The sequence below is a fragment of the Drosophila bipectinata genome, chromosome XR, assembly GCF_030179905.1.
Source record: "Drosophila bipectinata strain 14024-0381.07 chromosome XR, DbipHiC1v2, whole genome shotgun sequence".
In the NCBI taxonomy this organism is placed as follows: Eukaryota; Metazoa; Arthropoda; class Insecta; order Diptera; family Drosophilidae; genus Drosophila; species Drosophila bipectinata.
The window spans coordinates 20,355,073-20,376,335 of NC_091735.1; the positions used below are offsets into that span (position 1 = coordinate 20,355,073).

The 21,263-nt window shown below is 43.5% G+C and overlaps 3 protein-coding genes across 4 annotated transcripts; 1 reads left to right on the plus strand and 2 right to left on the minus strand.

Annotated features, from left to right (window-relative positions):
• Positions 1 to 1,234: 1,234 nt before the first annotated feature.
• LOC122321895 (uncharacterized) lies at positions 1,235 to 7,399 on the minus strand. Its single transcript, XM_043212948.1, has 4 exons — positions 7,252 to 7,399; positions 6,556 to 6,708; positions 3,424 to 6,462; positions 1,235 to 1,773 (listed from the first exon to the last, which is right to left on the minus strand). Exons 1-4 carry the CDS (start codon positions 7,397 to 7,399, stop codon positions 1,235 to 1,237), a joined length of 3,879 nt encoding a protein of 1,292 aa, XP_043068883.1.
• Positions 7,400 to 11,026: 3,627 nt separating this feature from the next.
• On the plus strand, positions 11,027 to 15,219 carry Flacc (Fl(2)d-associated complex component). Its single transcript, XM_017251943.3, has 4 exons — positions 11,027 to 12,479; positions 12,538 to 13,699; positions 13,756 to 14,149; positions 14,205 to 15,219. The coding sequence occupies exons 1-4, from the start codon at positions 11,167 to 11,169 to the stop codon at positions 14,795 to 14,797; spliced, it is 3,462 nt and encodes a 1,153-aa protein (XP_017107432.2). The 5' UTR covers positions 11,027 to 11,166; the 3' UTR covers positions 14,798 to 15,219.
• Positions 15,220 to 16,527: 1,308 nt separating this feature from the next.
• On the minus strand, positions 16,528 to 20,455 carry LOC108132512 (ubiquitin carboxyl-terminal hydrolase MINDY-3 homolog). Of its 2 annotated transcripts, XM_017251957.3 has the most exons (8): positions 20,319 to 20,455; positions 19,433 to 20,234; positions 18,817 to 18,953; positions 18,475 to 18,759; positions 17,949 to 18,393; positions 17,727 to 17,886; positions 17,508 to 17,667; positions 16,528 to 17,316 (listed from the first exon to the last, which is right to left on the minus strand). In XM_017251957.3, exons 2-8 carry the CDS (start codon positions 19,809 to 19,811, stop codon positions 17,170 to 17,172), a joined length of 1,713 nt encoding a protein of 570 aa, XP_017107446.2. In that variant the 5' UTR covers positions 19,812 to 20,234; positions 20,319 to 20,455; the 3' UTR covers positions 16,528 to 17,169. The 2 variants fall into 2 exon arrangements, with proteins under 2 accessions (XP_017107446.2, XP_017107444.2); XM_017251955.3 differs by having other exon boundaries at positions 17,949 to 18,759.
• Between the last annotated feature and the right edge of the window lie 808 nt (positions 20,456 to 21,263).

The following is a 21,263-nucleotide window of genomic DNA, read 5'->3' on the forward strand; positions in this document are numbered from 1 at the left end:
TCAGTATTAGTATAGCAGAAAGCAGAAAGTAGGCTGGGAGCGTGACGTTTCACACATTTATACTGTGCAGAGCACGGGCAGAGAAATTTCCTATGCCCGATAGAGCTGTGCCGACCACTTCTTTATATTAATTCAAAAATTAATTCTAGTCCCTTAGTTAATGGGAAATCAAAATTAAATTTTAAAAGATTAAGAAAAATTTTGTAGAATAATAAAATGAATTTGTTTTTTTTTTTATTTCTCTGGGGGACTCCTTTAAGGGGGCAATGGTTTCAGAGGCAGAAAAAACAATATTTTTCCGAATTTTTTCTTCTTTCTGAGTGAATATAATTATTCAAGTTTTGTACATATTAAATGGCTATATTTGGAGAGTATCTAGAAATTTGTTGTCAAAAAATAATTATTATTTATCCGTGACGGCAGTCGCTCGAAGTCGCTTCAAAAAAGTGTCGTCTTGCGGTGCGTAAAACCTGTCCTCACAGTGTTATTTGAAATAAAAACAAGAAAGGAAAGCTAACTTCGGGCGGAGCCGAAGTTTATATACCCTTGCAGTTAAAACCGGATATATATCGCAAACATCGGATATAGTTGACCGATCCTTATGAACACATCATAATAAAACCAATTAACTAAAATGAAAAATCCGAAAAAGGTCCCAAACTTCTATCTTCAAAAATAAGAAAGTTGATATTTCTACCAAGTACCATTTCCGATCGTTCAGTTATATGGCAGCTATAGGATATAGTCGGCCGATCCTAATGAAATTTTGTAGGTCGGATTAACTGACCAAAAATATAATCTGTACCAAGTTCCAGTTTTCTATCTTGAAAAACAAGAAAGTTGGGTCATTTCCGATCGTTCAGTTATATGGCAGCTGTAAATTGTGTAGCTGAAAAGTTGCTTTTGTCTGCCACCGGTTCTTGATACCAGTAACAATTTCGTTGCCGCAATCTGTACTTGAAACAAATTGAGCTCGGAGAAGTGAATACCACGAGTTTTCGTTGAGTACTGATTTTATTGTGGAATATGCAGGGTTTTTATATACAAGATCTTAAGAACTAATGTTTGTTTAGGTCAAATTATTATCTGCTTATAGTTTACTAGTTTGGACAGTTGTAAAATAGGATAACATTATCCTTTATCGCTTAGGTTTATGACGCATGCAGGTCCTTATCATGCGTGCTGACAGATGGTGTGAGGTCGTAAATGCGCAGCGGTACCTGTTTGTATAGGATCATCTGTTGCCTATCTGCAATGCACGATTTTTCTGCATGTCTTGAACTCGTACATCCTCCCGGCCGTTGAACGTAGTTTCAACAATCATCGATGTTAATGGTGAACGGCGGACTCGAAGTCGTATCGGTTTCCTCATTGCCACCGCTGGTACCTGGACTTGCTGAGGTCTCTTGTCTCCTTTGTACCATTTTCTTACCCAGTGAATGGTCAATATTATTATGATGAATGTTAAGCCAATGTACATTGCGATGTGGTGATGCTTGATCGTCTCAAGTCTATGTGGTAGTCTCAGTCTTCGGTTTGGTACAAGATCCCGTTGAAGATCCAGTAGTTTGGTATAACCAAATTTATTTGTTTTGCTGGATGTGGTGTTCTGTCTTTTAATCGTTGTATTGTTACCATCGATTTCTCCAAAACGGGCGTATGAGATGAGCGTCGATGTTTCTATACCAGTTTGACTGATTACTGTTATTAGAGAGTTGCGTATGGTGCATCCTGCTCTTGCTGTCAGTAGTCCCGTGTTGCGTAACCAGATATCTGATGTTCCATCGGTGCAAACAGCTGAGAGTTTTATTGGCGTCCTTGTCGCAAATATCCATTGATTCTTTTTATGCATCTCTTGCCAAATGAACGTTTTATTTGTGATTTCCAGATGGCATGACGTGTCTGTTTTATTGTGGAATAGTTGCATTTCGCAGCTCATTTCTGTAGAGAACATTGATTGCTTGCTGTGACAAATGAAATCATTTATCGATCTTGGATAACAATTTGCTATGTCTTCCGTCGTCATATCAACAAACTTATCTCGATAGTTGTTAATTGCAATGAATGGTGTTTTAATTTTGAACAGATGAAAACCATATACATTTGCAGCTGGGATCGGTGTTAATTTGTATATGTGCAATACCTCTGTCGATATCAATGGTACTGTTATTTTTATAATCACATGATTATCTACTATGGTACCTTCGGCTTGCATCATTTTGTATGCCATGAGTATGTTTTCTTGGTTAACAGGTAACATTTGACCAGGCTTCAAATGGTCCCGTATTTGATCACATTGCTCCTTTAGTTGTCGTGGAGATAATAGAAGTGGACTAATAGTGTTGTGGCGCACGTCTGTTAACACTTTGATGATTTCATTCTGCATTCGATGTAGATTCGTAGCGAGCAACGTAAGTTGTGATGTCAGTGTAATGTACCAGTGATAATTATCCTTTATTATTGCATTCATTTGACTTTCAATTAGGTTGAATCGTTTTGCGTATGCAATTTCATCTCGTTTCACTACGTTTATTGTTGAATCAACTAAGGATGTTTGGTTTTGTAATAACTCCAAGACATGATCTTCATTGTCCTTGACCTTCGATATTGTTTTCGACATGTCTTGTGCATATTGAGAATCTAATACACCAAATAGACTGCTTGCAATGTTTCCCACGATGTCCAATGGTGCTCGAACTTTCCGTGATTTGGCCAATAGCATATTTTCCATGATGAGTTCATTCTCTACTTGTTGGAAGTATTGGTACATTCCTTCACATGAGTGTGCATCATTAAGTGTAGCGCACATTTGACCAAGTTTTTTTGTTCCTTTTGAAAATGTAGCCATATCACTCCAATATGGTTTGAGATCGAAGTAAGCCACTATGGTCCAGTCAGCCACTGCTAATTGGGTTGTCCCAATTTTCTCGAAAAATATTCCTGGTTTTGATCCAAACTGAGTTATTTGAATCGATTGGGCCCAGGCTAATGGTAATAATAATAACATGACAATCATGACAGTGGTTATCGAAGCGTGATTTGGTCTTTTCCTCAGCTGGCGGTCTTCCACTGCTCTGTTTTCTTCTTCTACTTCATCTTCTTCAATTGGATGTTTGTCAGTGGGTTCTTCTTCATTAAAGAGTGGAGCAACATGTTGAATTTCACGTTTAAAGATCCCTTTGGTCGTTTTAACTTCAACCACTCGTGCAAAGTTGTCCTTCCCGTAGAAGACTCGAACAATTCTTCCCATTGGCCATTGTAATACAGGAACATTGTCTTCCTTCATTATTACTAAAGTGCCTTCCTTTATGTTTGTTGAGGATCTTCTCCATTTTTGACGTTGCTGCAACTGTTGTAGATAATCCTGTGACCATTGTTTCCAGAACGCATGTTTCAGTTTTGAAACGGCCTGCCATCGATTACCTAACGTTTTTGGTTGCTGCGATGGTTCACAATCAGCTTGTGCAGTTAGCGGCTCTCCAATTAGGAAGTGTCCAGGCGTTAATGCTGTGACGTCATTTGGGTCATCGGACAGTGGTGTTAATGGTCGAGAGTTCAATATGGCCTCTATTTCGATTATAACTGTTTCAAGTTCTTCATAAGTAAGATCGGCTGTCGTAACATTTTTTAGTAATAAATGTTTTGCCGACTTTACTGCAGCTTCCCATAATCCTCCGAAGTGTGGTGCACGAGGTGGGATGAATTTAAACTGAACTCCCTTGTTGTTACACTCCTGGAGAATTTGTGTTTTCGCATTATCGGAGAATATAGCCTCCTGTAGCTCTTGCAACTTGTTTTTGGCTCCCACAAAATTTGTTGCATTGTCGCAGTGAAGAGTTTGGCATTTCCCTCGCCGAGCAATGAAACGACGAAGTGCTGCCAAGAATGCCTCTGTTGTGAGATCGCTAACCAGCTCCAGATGTACAGCTTTAGTCGTAAAACAGCAGAATATAGCAATGTAAGCTGTGCTAGGCTTCTTTCCTCTCACTTTGTCGTGAATTTTAAATGGTCCACAATAATCGACGCCAGAGTTGAAAAATGGTCGAGCTTGCGTTACCCTCAGTGGTGGCAGATTTCCCATGATCTGCTCCATTAATTTTGGTTTAGCTTTAGTGCACTTGACACAGGCTCTTACAGTGCTCCTAGCCATCGTTTTTCCTTTAAGGATCCAGAATTGCTGCCTTGATGCAGTCAATAAAGCTTGAGGTCCGCAATGCATGTTGTCCTTGTGTATTTGCACAAGAATCATCTTCCCAACAGAGTCGTTGTATGGCAAAAGTATCGGATGTTTGGAGTCGAATGATATATTTGCCGCCTCCAGTCGACCTCCTACACGCAAAATTCCATTCTGATCTAAGAATGGTGATAGTGAGTTGATTGAACTGCCTTTTAGTGTCTCCCTTTGCCGCTTGAGATGTTTGATGTCATCTTTGAAGTCGATTTTTTGAATATTGCGGAAGACAATTTTTCGGGCTGCCATTATTTCTTCAAACTCAATGGTGTGGCTTGTGTACTTCTTCTTACGTCGAAAGCGCATTATGTAAGCTATTATTCTGAGTAGCTTGTTAAATGAATTATTATGTTGTATTGTGTATATTATGTCCTCCTCTTTTATGATAGTCATCACGGATGATTGACTAACCTTTGGCGGATTCATAATTATTAGTTCCTCGTTGGTAGCAATAAACGGAGCGGGCCATGTGGATGATGAACCATGTAGGAACATAGGGCCGTAGAACCACATGGCATGTTCCGCGAATTTTGAAGCTGTCATTCCTCTGGAGAGGACATCTGCGGCATTGTGTTCTGATGCAACATGTCTCCACTGTTTGGGTAAGGATAGCTCATGTATTGTTGCAACTCTGGTGGCAACGAATTTGTCTCGAATGGATGTTGAGCAATTAATCCATGACAGTACAATCCGTGAATCAGACCAATAAAATGTGGATGCATTTTTCATGGCCAAGTCTTTCTTTACTTTAGAAGTCAACTGTGCTCCTAATACAGCAGCCTTAAGTTCCAGACGTGGTAACGTTATTGTATTTATTGGTGCTAAGTGAGATTTTGCACACAATAACTGGATCGTTCTTCGCTTGTCCTTATATGTTGCTCGGATGTATACAGCAGCTCCATATGCCTTCTCCGAGGCATCAACAAATGTGTGGATTTCTGCCGTCACAGGTGTTTTTCCTAAGTAGACGTGACGTGGTACCTTTATGGTGTTCAGAACCTTTAGCTCCTCCCTGTAGCGTTTCCATTCCTCCTGAAGATGAGCCGGCAGATCGTCTTTATATTCATAACCCTCCTTTGTGAGGTGTTGCATGAAAATTTTTGCTTTCATTACAACTGGGGAAAATAAACCAAGAGGATCAAATATCCTAAAGATTTCAGACACAAAATCTCGTCTTGATATGTTGGCCTTTGTTGCTATCTCCGTTTTCCCACAAAGGTGATCTGTCGTTGGTGTCCAGGTGATTCCGAGGGTCTTAATCGTGTAGTCCTCATATGAAGTCTCCTCCAGTTGTACATTTGAAGTGATGTCTTCCCTCGGAACTCCTTGTAGAACTTGGAAATTGTTGGTACACCATTTTCTTAACTTGAATCCAGAATTTTGCAGAAGTTTGTTAAGCTGTTGTTGCCTCTGTAGAGCTTCTGGTATAGTTTCGGCTCCGGTTAAGCAATCGTCTACATAGAAGTCGTTTTCCAATGCGGCAGCACCATTAGGGTATTCCTTTCTGCCTTTTTGTGCTATGTGCTGCAAGCATTTTGTGGCTAAATACGGTGCAGCTTTTGTTCCATAGGTAACCGTTTTTAATCTGTAGTATCGCAAATCCTCAGATGGATTATTGCGCCAAACAATTGTTTGGAAATATTGGTCTTCGGGATTTATCCAGATTTGACGGTACATTTTCTCTATGTCCGCCGTGAAAACATATTTGTAAGTCCTAAATCGCAGCAAAATTGAAAATATAGAGTTTTGCACCGTAGGACCTTTGTGCAGTAAGTCGTTGAGCGATTTTCCTGATGACGTAACTGCAGATGCATCGAAAACCACTCTTAATTTGGTTGTTGTACTTTCAGGTTTGAGCACACAGTGATGTGGTATGAAGTACCGTGCTTTTTTAATTTCACTTGTGTGCATCTCCTTCATATGCCCAAGAGCTTCGTATTCTTTCATAAACTCCACATAACTTGCCTTAGTTTGTGGATCTCGCAATAGCCGTTTTTCCAAGGAAAGGAATCGTCGTGTTGCAAGATCACGACTCTCCCCCAGGGCTGAAGCATTATCCATGAATGGGAGCCTAACAATTGATTTCTTATCAATTGCAGTCTGAATGTGCTGGAGAAAGTGTCTTTCACATTGTTTCTCCAGTGGAGATAGGCATGGCGCATCAGTTGAGAATGAATCCAGTTCCCAAAATTTCGTGATTTGTTCGTCTACCTTATCTTCCTCGGTTAGAGCTGCACAGGTAGTTGATCTAGGTGAATTGTGTTTTAATTTTCCAGCCACAATCCATCCTAGTTTGGTTTTTTGTAATTTTGGCAGTCCTTTACCCAACGATAAATGCTTGTCCTGCATTATATCGTAATAGTGTTCTGCTCCCAAGAGTAGATCAATCCTTCCTGTTTTATCAAAATTGGGATCAGCCAATTCAATATGTTTTGGAAGTTTCCAACGATTAATATCAATTGACTGTCCTGGCTGATCTGCAACAATGTGAGGCAATACAATAGCCTCCAATCGAGAGTTGAAGTTGTTATGCTGTGATTTGAGCATAACATTAACTCGTGCCTTTGATGTTTGTGTTCGTCCACCAATTCCATTTATTTGTAGCTCTGATTTTTTAACGTCGAGAGCTAATATGTTTAATGCTCTTTCAGAGATTACATTGACTTGAGAACCTGAGTCAAGTAATGCTCTGAATTCGGCCATTCGTCCATTATTGCCTTCAATAATAACTCGAGCAGTGGCTAAAAGTACATAATTGGTTTGTACTCCACTTGCTGATGCTGCTGTTTTAGAGTCAGGCTTTGATTCCAAATGTAGAAGGGTGTTATGCCTTTTATCGCATTTAAAACAATTTTTCTTCTGACATTCCTTTGCTGAATGATCGCGTTTGAAGCATTTTACGCATAGCTTGTTCCTTTGAGTCCAATTTAATCGTTCAGCTGTTGTTTTCTTCAAAAACTCGTTGCACTTATACATAATGTGATTGGGTTTGTTACAGAAATAGCATGTATATTCTGTACCAATCTGAGCGCATGTGCCTTTTTTGGTGTGATTTATCTTATCACTACCGGTAGCCTCCAATGTAAGGAACCGATGTTCCAAGAAGGTCAAAAACTGATCCAGTTTCTGCAGTTTCTTCAAGTCTACAATTGACTGTTCATATAACATATGAGTTTGACGATCTAATTTCCTTGTCAAACTACATAATAGTATTGGATCCCAATTTTCAGTTTGAATTCCAATGTTACAAAGCGCAGATAATGTTTCTTTAATATTATCATGCATTGCCTTTATGGATTTCGCATCATTTGTTATTGATGGTTGGTCCAATATTTTTTGTATTAACGCGTTACTTAGCACTCTTTTGTTGCTAAAACGCTCTTGTAGCATATTCCATGCTGTTGCATAGTTTCCTTCGGTTAAGGATAGATGGCGTATTAAACGCTCAGCCTCTCCAGTGATGCTAGTTTTTAAGTACCACATCTTTTGAATGATGGGTAATGATGCTTCATGAATCATTTTCTTGAAAATGTCATGAAATTGTTGCCATTTTAAATAGTCCCCATCAAATTTGGGAATTTCAACTTTCGGCAACGGCAATGAGGCATGCATTTGAGGTATGTTGGCAGGACGTGAGATGCTTTCTTCACATGTCATAGTTTGGACTGCTATGACGGCGTCTTCCGCTGCTAAATATCTCTGGTAGAGATATCCAAGTTTTGCAGGATCCTCAAATTTTTTATAAATTTCAATGTGGATAGTTGTTATCTTATCCCAATACTGATTTATGATTGGCATAAATCCTTGACGAGTTTCATTCGTCATTTTATTCATGATTCGTTCCAGACTAATCAGCAGAGCCCTTTGTTCCCGAATCATTGGCTCCAGTTCCGATTCTTCTTCACTGGAAGCAACCGATCCAGTATCCATTTGTACTGTGGATAATTGTTTGTTGAATTCTCCTTTGTAGGATACAACCAAATCTCTTATTTGATTGAAATAATTATTTTTAAAGTAACTGTGCTCAATTTTAGCACCTTCTGTTGTACTTTTTATAGTTAAATCATCTTTAAAAAAATATTTCCCACAGCTTAACTAACTTCTCAATGCGTTTTTGGAAATAGTCAGGCTGTTGTTTTCGTTCAGGCGAATCCTTCTTGTAATTCCTTATTACGTTTTGGATCTCTTCGCCTGTTATCAATTGCCTGTCCAGCAATGCGTTGATATTTGATAATGCCATTTTTTTATTTAAAATAATACCTGACCCGTTGGAGGTATTTTGATTTGTCGCTTTGACAGGTTGTGCCTCTACTCACAACCAAATAGGCGGTCAAGGTATTCTTTTAAATACTATGGCTATGGAGCTTGATTTTCTCCTGTTTTGTTGCTGCCAAGTTGACTATCCAGTGATGTCCAAGATCGCCAAGTTGATCAGTTGTTGGTATTTTTTTTTTTTTTGTAGTTTGGTCGCCCAGTTGACCAACTATACAAGTATGATTCTCCAAATGAATCCTGTGTCCAAAGTCGGGGGTCACCAAATGTAAATTGTGTAGCTGAAAAGTTGCTTTTGTCTGCCACCGGTTCTTGATACCAGTAACAATTTCGTTGCCGCAATCTGTACTTGAAACAAATTGAGCTCGGAGAAGTGAATACCACGAGTTTTCGTTGAGTACTGATTTTATTGTGGAATATGCAGGGTTTTTATATACAAGATCTTAAGAACTAATGTTTGTTTAGGTCAAATTATTATCTGCTTATAGTTTACTAGTTTGGACAGTTGTAAAATAGGATAACATTATCCTTTATCGCTTAGGTTTATGACGCATGCAGGTCCTTATCATGCGTGCTGACAGATGGTGTGAGGTCGTAAATGCGCAGCGGTACCTGTTTGTATAGGATCATCTGTTGCCTATCTGCAATGCACGATTTTTCTGCATGTCTTGAACTCGTACAGCAGCTATAGGATATAGTCGGCCGATCCTTATGAAATTTGGCATGTCGTAATATTTTGCCCAAAATAGCTCTCATGTCAAATTTGAACTCTCTAACTCTAAAAACACCAAAGTTACACCATTTCCGATCAATCAGTTATATGGCAGCTATAGGATATAGTCGGCCGATTCGAGCCGTTCCGACTTATATACTGCGTGCAAAAGAAAGAAGGGTGTGCAACACAGTTTCAAGTAGATAGCTTTAAAACTGAGAGACTAGTTCGTGTAGAAACAGACAGACAGACAGACGGACATGCTCATATCAACTCAGGAGGTGATCCTGATCAAGAATATATATACTTTATAGGGTCGGAGATGTCTCCTTCACTGCGTTGCACACTTTTGGACAAAATTATAATACCCTCTGCAAGGGTATAAAAAAAGAATTGATTCATTTAATACATATATTCTGTGCGGATGAACTACATTTTATGGAAAAATATGCGATTTTTTACTTGTGGCGCGGTCTTAAATTCGGAGGTACCATTTTAACATGAAAAATCAACCCATTATTGCCTGCCATTATTGTATAAAGGATGCGTGAAAAATTTCATTTAGATCCGAGCATTACTTTTTGAGTTATTTACGTTGCATTACGTTACGTTACGTTTTTTTACGTTACGCACCGACTTGGAAAAAGTTGTTTTGAGATAAACGCGTCTAAAAGCAATTGAAAGTACATACTAGAGATGAAACGGATATCCGGCAACTATCCGTTATCCGGCCTATCCGGCCTCCATGATACTATCCGGCCGAATACCGGATAGCTACGATTTGGCCGGATAGATATCCGGCCGATTTAAAAAAAACATATTTAATATAAAACATATATACAAACATATAATATAAAACATATTTTTGTTAATTATTTGCTTTATTTAGTTAATCTTAAGTATTAAATTACACAATAGTAAGTAAATGTGATACAAGGAAATGGAATTAGTACATTTAGTACTCATACTGCACTAAGGGAAAATTATGATGGATAAATACTAATTCCTCTGCATTGAGAGGTAGCAAGCGGTTGCGTTTTTCTTCATTAATAAGGCCAGCTTCTGAAAAAAGTCTTTCGCTATACACAGTAGTGCAAGGAGAAGAAAGGTAGGTTTTTGCAAACTTTGCTAAATTTGGGCATTAGCTGCCCACCAAGAATAAGGGTGCGATCAATTCGCATTGACTAGAGATGAAAGTCCAGCTCACAGGTTATGGATATGGATACAACTGTTAACTTCACTTATCAACGAAAAAAACCAAATCGAACCGAGTCGATCGTTGGCGCGACGTCTACGCAAACGGCTAAGTTTTGCAAAACATTCGGATATTCGGCAGCCGGATATCCGGCTATCCGGCCAAATGGTCGGCCGAATATCCGGTATCCGGCCAAACTGCTATCCGTTTCATCTCTAGTACATACATTAAGCACGATAACAAGATAATCGGAATACCAGCAAGTTTTAGTCCGATCGACATGGATTTTTCACAGGATATTCCTGCAATAATGTACTTTTATATAAAAAAAATTATCAAAAACTAAATTTTCCTTCAAGTTTCAAACCATTCCCCACTTTAAAAAAAATTAGGAAATTTGTAAGTAATTTGTAAATTTGTAAGAAGTAAGTAAGCTTTAAAATAATATTTATATAATTAAAGTAATTTAAAAAAAAATGATACTATTCAAACAAATTAAAAATTTTTTAATTAAACTGTAAAATGTTTAGCCCAGCTGTCTTTTATTTATCGATGTTTATGTTTTTATCGATAAAAATATCGATATTTCAAACTTTTGTTTACCAACACTAAAAACCAAAATTACAAGCTGGCTGGAAAGAAAAAAAAAGTGCAAAAAAAAAGAAAAAAAGTACAAAAATAAATAACAAAAATATAAAATATATTAAAAATAAACTGGCCTAAAAACAAGGCAACTGCTCCATCCACATCTTGGCGATGGATAAAAAGGCCAAGGAGACGCTGCGACGCTACAAGAAGTCGGCGCGCCACTCGAGCAGCTCCGACTCCACTTCCGACTCCGACAGCGGCAGCAGCTCGTACAGCAGCACGGACAGTGAGCAGGGTGTAGGTGTTGGAGGCGGAGGCGTGGGAGTAGGCGGTGGAGGTGTTGGTGGCGGCGGCAACGGAGGTGGCGGCGGTGGATCCGGCATCGGTGCCCATCCCCACGGGCCGCACGGCCACGGGCATCATCCGCGGTCCGCCGAAAGGCACCATAGGAAAAAGAAGAGCTCTCGGCGAGGAGGTAGTTCCTCCGGCGACGAGCATTCCCGCCGCAAGAGGGACAAACGAGACCACGTCCAGAAGAAACTGGTGGCGAAGAGGAATCACATAAAACGCAAGCTAAAGGAGGCCCGTCTGAAGAAGCGTGCCGCCGCCGTCCTCAGTGGTCATGTCCATCGTTCCCTATCACCGGCCACTCGGGCCAAGCTAAAGAAACTGGCGGAGCGGAAGAGACTGCGGGCCGCCAGCAAGGAGCAGAGGGAGCGGGACAAACTGCGGGCCGTCCAGCGGGACAGGGAGCGCGATCATCATCGGCTGGGCAGCAGCCGGAGCCCGCCGAGTAGCAGCACCACCACCACCACCAAGATTCGCATCCACCAGGATATTGTGGGTAAGCGACAGAAGAGTCCCGGCGGCAGCAGCTCCTCCTCGCGAATGCATCACCAACTAATGTCCCGCGAGAAGATCATCATTCAGACCAGGGCCCGCGGACGCACGCCATCGCTGGAGAGGGAGAGGGAGCGAGAACGTGAGAGAGAGCGGGAACGGGAACGGGAGCGACATGACCTGTCCCTGCGAGAGCGGGATCGCCGGGATCGGGAGCGTGAACGAGCCGAGCGGGAGGCGGCCCGGGACAAGGAGCGTGCCGAAGCGTTGGCCCGCTGCCAGGAACGGCAGCGGGAGCGTGAGCGCCTGGCTCGCGAGAAGCTGCGTCGCCAGGAACAGGAGGAGGATCAGGGCGGCAAACGTGGCGCCCCCGGGCGCGACTTGGACTTGCCGCCGTATGGCAGCCGGGAGCGGTCTCTGGACGCCGTGGAGAGGGAACGGGAGCGAGAACGAGAAAGGGGCGGCCGGCGGGACAAGCGTGAACTGGACCCCTACGAGCGTGAGCAGGACTATCTGGAGGAGCGTCATGGTCATGGCCTAATGGATGAAATGAGGCGTTACCGCCGGCGAGAGCTGGCCGATCACTACGAGCCGCGGCTGCGGGACCCCCGGGATCTGTACACGGAAGATGAACGGGAGAGGTGAGTTGAACAACGTCCAAGTAATCTCAGTAATGCCATGTCCCTTGTGCCACCTTAGAGCTTACAAACGAGCGTTGCTGGATGCCAGGTACTCGTCGCGGGAACGCGAAGCCTGGCTGGAGGCCCGCGAGCACAGAGAGCGGGAGCTGCAGGAACGCGAGTACCGTGAATTGGAACAGGAGGATGGCCTCTATCCGGACGAACGGGAGCGCTTGATCCGCGAGCGGGAGAGGGAACGGGAGAGAGAACGCGACCGGGAGCGGGAGCGCAACCTGAGACCGCGTGGCGACTATCGGCCCGAGTGGGACCGTGACTGGGACGAGGAGGGCGCCACCGGCGGTGGCCCGGGAGGAGCTAGCGGCACTCCCGGCCGACCCAGCGGCTTTGTGGGCGGGCCCAAGCGCGGCAAGCCCGGTGGCGGGCCGCCATCGCAGCAGCAGCCACACCACTCGGCCTCAGAGCCGGACTGGGATGCCGACGAGCGGGAGAGGGAACGTGAACGCGAACGAGAACGTGAGCGGGAGCGGGAGAGAGATCGCGAGCGGGACAGAGATCGGGAGGATCGACCGGATGCGGGTGGCAGCGACAGATCGGCCATCAACATCAAGAACGAGCCCGCCTGGCTGGAGCACGATCAGCGGGAGAAGCCGCGTGCCTGGCAACAGCAGCAGCAGCCATCTTCCGCCGCTTCTGGCGGAGATTGGCGCGACAATGAGGACGGCGGCGGACCATCCTCGCATCCCCATCCCGCCTCGCCGCACCACCACGTCCATTCGCGTGGTGAGCGGGGATCGAGTCGTGGCTTCCGACGTGGCGGACACGGTGGTCATGGCGGCGATCATGGGGAACGACCCGGCTACAGGTCCCATCCACCGCCCCTGATGACGCTGCCAGTGCAGCCGCCTGGCGGCTACTCCCGCGGCTTCCCGCACAAGCGTTTGCCCTACGGCGGCGGTGGTGGCGGTGGGGGACGCGATGGCGGCTCCGGAAGAGATGGTGGTGCCGCGTCCGGCTCTTCGGGCTTCCTCAAGAAACATCCCCACCCGCCGCTGGCCTCGCCCACCCAGTCGCCGCTGCTGAATCCCCTGGGAGCCGGCGGGAAGCCGAATAACGCCGCCCAGGCCAGTGTTGTGGCAGCCGCCACCACGGCAGTGGCTGCCGCCAAAGCAGCTGCCCAAAGTGCCGCCAACGCCACCACTAACCCGGGAATCCTGGCACAGGTAAGAGGATGATCCTCCATTTGAGATTTCCATTCACTCTCTTATTCCTCCGCCAGGTCAGCAAGCTGAACACATCGAATATCAAGCAGGAGGAAGCCTCGGAGGACTCGGCCGGAACACCGGAACTGGGTGCCCAGGACTCACCGGCCCAGATCCTGGGCTGTGTGGGCGAGCCGGTGAAGTTGGAGGCACGGCCCAGCACCGGCGAGGGTGAACTGAGCGAGATCAGCGACAGCGACGACGACATCTTGAATAAAACGGACAAGGTGCGCCCGAAGAGCGAGCTGCCGTGGGAGGCGTCTCAGGACCTGGACAGCAATGCGGAGGAGATCAAGAACGAGGCCCTCAATGGGTCGGGCGGAGCATCTATCAAAGTGGAGGAAGTGGACGAGGTGCTGGATTTTGAGGAGATATCCGATGGTGAACTGGAGGAGGAAGCCAGGCATAAAGGTAAGTCACGAGTAGATCTCCAATGAAACCCTTCTAACCCGTGAATCCTTTGCAGGCATTGGCGATGCCTTGGGTGTGGACTGGCAGGGATTGATTGCCGAGACCCGGCAGCAGGCCTCCGACGCCCAGGCCGCCCAACAGGGCGTAGACCAGCGAGGCACCTCGGCTAAGCAGCGCTGGCAACCGCACCGGGTGCTCCTCGACATGGGCATCTCGTTTGGCATGGCTGGCGAGGATTATGCCCGTCGCGTGATGGACGAGGCACGTCAGCATCTGATACTGGAGAAGGAGCGCGAGCAGGAGGGCCAGGAAGTGAAGGTGCCGGTGCCGACGACAACGTCGACGACACCCACTCCGCTGCTGGACTACCGGGATCTGCTGCTGGCCAGTCCGGCTCAAGTCGAGCCACTGGCCTGCGTGCAAATGGGTCTCCGGGCGGCCGCCGCCGAACGCCAGCGTCTGGTCGGCAATGTCTGCGGTCCCGGCAGCCGGGCATTGTGTGCTCGCCAGGATCTGCGGCTGCGACGGCAGCTGTGCGGTCTGCCCGCCCGCGAATGCGAATTCCCGCGCAGTGCTCCCGAGGTGAGCGACGGGCTGCGCAGCCTGGCCATGGAGATGTTCCAGCGCAGTCTCCTGGACGTCAAATGAGATCCCGAAGGGGCGAGCCGAGTGCCGGGTGAGAGAGTTGCAGAGGACGATGAGATCGACGATGAGGACGACGACGACAACGATGATGACAAACCAGAACATTTGGATCACGACGACGAGGTAGAGGTGGAGCTGGTCCAGCCCATTCCCTACAGCTTGGACATCCGCCTCTACGTGGGAGATCCCGACGACTAGAAATCCAAATGATTCTGGACATGGCCTACATCTTGTAGGACATGTACGAAACCATATGAGATACATATACCCTATATAGGATAGACCCACCTGCTTTTCTATTTTTTTCCTCAAAATTCCCATTCTGTGCCGCATTTGGTTGTAGGAAATTGCAAATTTTTAAGTTAAGATTGTCATTTTACAAATTGTAAATTAAATTTTAAAATAAATGCTCTTTAATTATGGAATTTAAGCAGTTTTTTGCATAAAAAATAGGACTCTTTAATGAGATAGGCGAGTATCCCAACTAGGACATACCCTTCATTTCTTAAGATAATAACCCTATATATCCTATGTACACAATTTCCAACTTTTTTTTGTAAAAGTTCCCATATTGTGACAAGTTTTGTAATTTTTAAATTTATCTTTAAAAAATTGCAATTTAACTTTAAAATTTAAATAGTTTCCCATTAAAAAAAAAATAAGATATTTCTGAGATAGGATCTGAGATACCACATAGGATCTATCGTTAGGATGTATCCTTTATCCCTTAAGGTACAAATATATACCGTATATAGACAATAAACAATTTTTTAAGAAGTCCCTATGATTTTTTTTAAGCTTTTTAGATCGTAAAATTAATTTTAAAATAAAAGCTCATCAATTGTGGAATTTAAAAATTATTCCTCATCAAAAGTACTTATTTATAATTTCTAGAATATAACTCCTTAATGGGATAGAACATTATTATCATAAAGATATCCTATATCCTTTATACCTTGATATATAAGGGAAATAATATAATTAATTTCCTAAAAACTTCCATTTTGTGCCTGATTCTGCCATTTTTTATGATTTTAAATTAAATCCTTAAAAAAATGATCTTTAATTGTGGAGTTTTAACAAAAATCCCTATAAAAAAGAACTCTTTTTTGTAAGATTTTTAGGATAGGATTCCTTAATGGCATATAACACGTATCCCATATAGAACATATCCATTCTCTTTAAGATATATGATAAAAGATTAAGATATTATTAAAATTCCTATACTTCAAAATTCAGTTTGAAAAAATCGAACAATTTTTAGAGGAGTTATAACAGAAGAGATATAGTGTGTACCGGGTATCATATAGTGGGGAAACTAATATAGTAGTTTCGTACTAATAGTATAGGCTATAGTACGACTATAATTTAAGATTTCTGGGATAAATCCTTAAATCCTTAATGAGATAGGTCGTACATTCCATTTCGGAATATATCCTTCATCTCCTGGCGTGATTGTTAATTTCTATTTAGTTTTTTTTACTTTTTTTTAGTTTTTATTTCATGTTGAAGTAATCTTTGCTCTGCTCTCTTTCGCACGCCTCGCACGGGAGCCTGCTCTCCCTGTCTCTTTCTATTTGATGTTAATTCTTTAATTTTTTTAGCCTTAATTTTTTTCCGTGTTTATTTAATTTTATTAAATCGTTTAACACTACAAGTTATTTGTTAAAAGGCCAAAAAAAAAAAAAAAACAAATGGTGTCTTGCTCGCGCTTTCGTCTAATTTTTAAATACGTTTTTTTTTGTTTTTTTAGTTTTTTTTTAATGTTTTGTTTAATTTATTCATATAGTAATTATAATGTGTGTTTGTGGGTGTGTGAGTGTGTGTGTGGCCTGTATTCTAAGGTCGAGTTTCTCTTGGTTTCCTTGTAATGAAATTATAAACGAAAATTAAAAAATAAATGGTTCTTCTTCTTGTTAACCCCGATTCTTTGAGATTTTTTTTTGTTTTTAAATTAATAAATTTTGTTCCTTTTTTTTTATTTTTTTGCATACTCATTATGCAGATTTTTGGGTATCAACGCTTGGCGTATGTTTCTTCCGGCTTGTGTCCGTCTCCAGCGATTCAACTTCAACATGGCAGACCGCTGCATCTCTCTCTCCAGCTGCGGCTTGGTTAGTAGTTAGGGTAGTAGGGGTGTGTGTGTTGTATGTTGTGTGTAGTTTGTTGTGTGTAGCTTGTTGTGTCTGTGCATTCCATCTTCGCAGACATCCTCGCCAACACATTCATCAATAATTTAATGGAAAAAAAAACAATTGAAAGGTGTTTGAAATAAAAACGTGCAATCCGCATCCGCTCCTCCTCCCTTTCATCACGCTTCTGCTCTCCTACTGGTGCTTCACCCTCCTGCTCCTGCTCCTGCTCCGTTGACGGCGTCAATTCAGCGACGGCATATGGGTGTCATGCCAATTGATCTCAATGTTCGGCCACTTGGTCTGCAGGCAAGTCACCATCGGATTCGAGGTGCAAATCGACTTCAGATCGCCCTCCAGCAGAATGGCAGAGCCGCAGTAGTAGCGCACCTGCAATGGTATTCATATGATTAGTAAGCAATCGATTCTCATTCACAGAAAGACGATATATATATATATATATAAACATAATGGTCGTTGTTCTTCGGAAATCACAATGATAACGAAATCCAAGTCGATTGGATACTGATTACAGGGACTGAGTCACAAAGAGACTGAAGGCTGAAGCCATTAAACCCCACCTTATTATTCTCATTGGATCCGGGAATACCGTTGTAGTGCAACAGCTCGAAAGTGTCCGGCGTAGAGCGGCGCTCCAGCGGAAAGAACTCGTCCATGAAGGCGTTCAGCAAGATAATGCCCAGATTCTCGGGATCCAAACGCTTCTGCATGAGGCTTACACTAAAATAGAGGATATAACCATTAAATTGGACTTAAAATGAAGCCATGATGACACTTACTAGGCCGGCTCGCTGACCAAGTTGAGAGCGGCGAGCACTTCGCGGAGCATGGTGCTCGATATAAAGTTGTTGCCCTCCGGGTCGTACGACTTGAAGATGCGGCGACCCGTCTCCGAGGGCGTCTCCGGTGAGACAAGCCTCTTTTCGTTGCTGAATAGAACTGATCGAAAGAAAATGCCATTTAAAGAGCTTCCAAGAAGCATACAAGGAGTAACTACTCACCAGTTAAATGCGTATCAGATCCCATAACCCAGACGGGGAAGCGGGGATTCTTGAAGAAGGAACCCACAGTGCAGTAGCGCATCTGCTCCATCAGGGTGATGAAGCCAATGTCGCTCTGCTCACAGATGCCGCGCAGCTTCAGGCCACCGACGTCCTGCTCGTTGTCCCAGACATGGGCCACAGCCCGTCCGGTTAGCATCAGATTGATTAGCGACTGGGCGCCATAGCCATAGGTGCTGTGTATCAGCGGCTCCGAGGTGTCCGATACCTCGGCGGCCACCTGCTCCGAGCCCTTGGTGAGGAACACCGAGTACATGAACAGCAGGACGCCGTAGGTGTGCGCCAGCTGGTCGTAGTTGTCCGTGTAGTAGCGGGCCAGGGACTCGTAGTCGTCGAAGTGCAGCGTGTGCAGGCGATTGTGGAACTCATCGGGCGATAGTTCGCGCTGTGGATCGGGATGGTGTGAAGCTACTTGTGTTGGACTGTTGCCAGAGTCTAGCTGCTGGGACAGCAGCAGTTCCCTCACCGAAGCGGGCGTGGCCTCCGTGGCCAGATCGATGTCAGCGCCACCTCCCTCACCCTGTCCAGGCACAACTCCAGTCTCCAAAGCAGCCGCTGCTGCTGCTCTGGCAGCCACTGCCGCCGCCGACTCGGACGTGGCGGATGGCGAGCGCTCTTTGGTTGCCGGATCGGCAGAGGCGAAGCCACGCCGGCGCATCAGATGCACGATACGATAGCGCGGCGTCCGACAGTTCTTCAAGATGTTGCACAGCGCCTGGATCAACAGGCTCTGGCACTTGTCGGAGGAAATCTTTTGAGGGAAATGATGGGATAATGGGAATTGTGTTTTAAATAATTGTACACCCACCTCCGATAGCTTTATGCCGCTTGGCATGTCCATGATAATAATCTTAAGCAAGTACGCCTGAACGGGCGCTATCACAGCACAAGGTCCTCCCTGTTTCTGTACCAAGGCGGTCGATTCGAATTCGCTGAACTCGAATCCTGTAAGGATTGTGATTAAAATTAAAAATATGATCAAAACAAGAAAAAAAAAAAAAACAATCATAAATTTTAAGGTTAGAATGCTTCCGAGAATGCTGGAAAGCTTGTTGGTTGGCAATGCCGTGCTGGCGTCGAAATGCCGAAAATATTCTGAAAGCAGAAAAGAAAAAAACATCATCATAATGATGATGCTCAAAATTCTGCAGCGTCATTTTCACAGTTTGGAAGCATTCCAATAAGAACTTCCCGGCATTTTCGGAGAAACTTAATAATTAGGTTAGAGTTTCTGGACAAAAAATTCATGAAGAAACATGATTGAAACGGGGGAACTGGAACGCGGGAGAAAAAAAGGGCGCGCTTTTGGGGAAGCCACGCACATGGGTGCGCGCGGGTGTGGGGAAGGAGTTATGGTTTCGAAAACGAAAAAATGAAAAAAACTTAAAAATACAAGGGGGTGGGGGGAAGGGGTGGTGTATTACCTTGCGACCAACGTTTAAATACGTCGTCGCGCACATTCTCGCCCCAAAGTAGTTGTTTAATCTCGCGCAGTTCGCGCACATCAGTGGCATTCAATTGCGGTTGTTGTTGCTGCTGCTTGCCACAAGCAGATGCACCGCCTCCAACGCCTCGTCCTACTGCACTAGTGCTAGTGCTCGCCTGGGATCCACTGGCCAATACATCACTACCACCATCAACGCCCGTTGTGCCCGCACCAGCACCAACTACCGTTTCGGCGCCAGCATCTGGTGCACGTTCTGGCGTGTTGTGCGATTCCAAGGCTGCTGCGGCCAGCGTCATCGACGCGGATGCACCTTTCGGCGAGGCTGGCTCCTCGCCGCCGCTTCGCTGGTCGTTCATGTCCAGCCGACCCAACTACTGCTTCTTCACCCTACCTTCCTTCCGTCCTGCCTTCCTGCCCTGCGTCCCCGTGTGCAGCACTGGTGTTCCACTCTTCCACTTGTGCCTGCTCGTTCCTGTGCTCGATCCGGTTGCACCGCCTACCGTCGCACTGACACTTCGAAGCACTTGCCCTGCCTAACTTTCCGTCTCTTTCACGTTGCTCGGCTCGACTCGCGTTCACTTTTGAAAAGAATCACTACTTTAGCCTAACATTTGCTTGGCATTTCTGCCCAGCTTATTTTCGTTTTTCCTTCAAGTTTGTGGGGCGAATGCAAATGCAACAGTGTAGGATCAGAGTGGCCAGATGCTGCTTCGCGCAAAAATACCGCCAATGGGGCGGGTCACCGATAGTCGCGCGGTCACACAAAACCACACTAAAAGCTTGAAATATTATTTAGAAAAATTAAATTAGGCACGATTTTTTGATTTTAAGTTAATAATTATTTTATAACTTGTACTTGTTACCTTACTCGAGTGGATTATTATTTTTTTAACACCAAAAAATTTTTAAACCGTTTTAATATATTTCCGTTTTGTAGACCCCCGTAGATAGAGTGGAAAAATCCAAATAAACAATATTTTACACTTTCAGGAGCTTTTGTTTCTTGGGTGTCAGCCGTAATAATGAAATAAATCCGATTCGAAACGGAATACATATAGATAAATGATACACAGCCTACTTGGCCTCAAAAAATAATATTCTTTAAAATTTTGTAAATAAAATAATAGTTTTACAAAACATTTATTTAAAAATGAAAAAAATTATATAAATTTATTTATTTTAGTTACGAGTGTAAATTCTAAATATCGTATATTTAAAAAAGTGAAATGCTTGGCAGCACTTCATGTAAAAAAGTGTGACCACACTACCACAAAAGACGAACCTTCCACTAGAGGTGGAAAAACATCGATATTAACGGACATCAATGTTGTTTGATAGTTTTGGTAAAAGTTTCTGTTTTTAAATAAAAATATGAGCAGTTAATTTTTAGTTTAGTTGTACTATTTTTTAATTTTTAATGCTTAAAAATAACAATATAATTTTCCATAAATTTAAAATCTAATATTTGTCCATTTTATTATTTTAAATCAAAACGAAAAGAAAAACATAACAAAATTTTTCATTATATACATACATGGTACAAATAAAATAAATCTTCTTTTTGGATATTTTACTATCCCTACTACACTATCCTTACTTTACTATCCTTACTGTACTATCCCTAACTCTACTATACATATTATTCAAAAGTTGGTTTTTGTTTAAAAATATTGGCATATCTTCAACGGTCGAGGATAGCCGCGCTCACTAATAAGTTGTCCAGCTTTACTAAATATAACTAAAATAGAAATATTGTGGGAATAATTTAAAATGAGATTAAATGATATATGTATGTTATTAGAATGTGC

What these genes read in the sequence shown, in the direction of transcription:
- LOC122321895 (XM_043212948.1), bottom strand. Translation starts at nt 7,399, where the DNA reads ATGTTATATGAACAGTCAATTGTAGACTTGAAGAAACTGCAGAAACTG. An exon ending in AGGCACATGCGCTCAGATTG is followed by an intron (nt 6,709 to 7,251) that starts GTACAGAATATA and finishes ACATTGTTGCAG; the next exon opens with ATCAGCCAGGACAGTCAATT. An exon ending in GCAGCAACCAAAAACGTTAG is followed by an intron (nt 1,774 to 3,423) that starts GTAATCGATGGC and finishes ATGGAACATCAG; the next exon opens with ATATCTGGTTACGCAACACG.
- Flacc (XM_017251943.3), top strand. Translation starts at nt 11,167, where the DNA reads ATGGATAAAAAGGCCAAGGAGACGCTGCGACGCTACAAGAAGTCGGCG. An exon ending in ACGGAAGATGAACGGGAGAG is followed by an intron (nt 12,480 to 12,537) that starts GTGAGTTGAACA and finishes GTGCCACCTTAG; the next exon opens with AGCTTACAAACGAGCGTTGC. An exon ending in GGAGGAAGCCAGGCATAAAG is followed by an intron (nt 14,150 to 14,204) that starts GTAAGTCACGAG and finishes AATCCTTTGCAG; the next exon opens with GCATTGGCGATGCCTTGGGT.
- LOC108132512 (XM_017251955.3), bottom strand. Translation starts at nt 19,811, where the DNA reads ATGAACGACCAGCGAAGCGGCGGCGAGGAGCCAGCCTCGCCGAAAGGT. An exon ending in GCGGCATAAAGCTATCGGAG is followed by an intron (nt 18,760 to 18,816) that starts GTGGGTGTACAA and finishes TTCCCTCAAAAG; the next exon opens with ATTTCCTCCGACAAGTGCCA. An exon ending in ATCTGATACGCATTTAACTG is followed by an intron (nt 17,887 to 17,948) that starts GTGAGTAGTTAC and finishes TCTTTCGATCAG; the next exon opens with TTCTATTCAGCAACGAAAAG.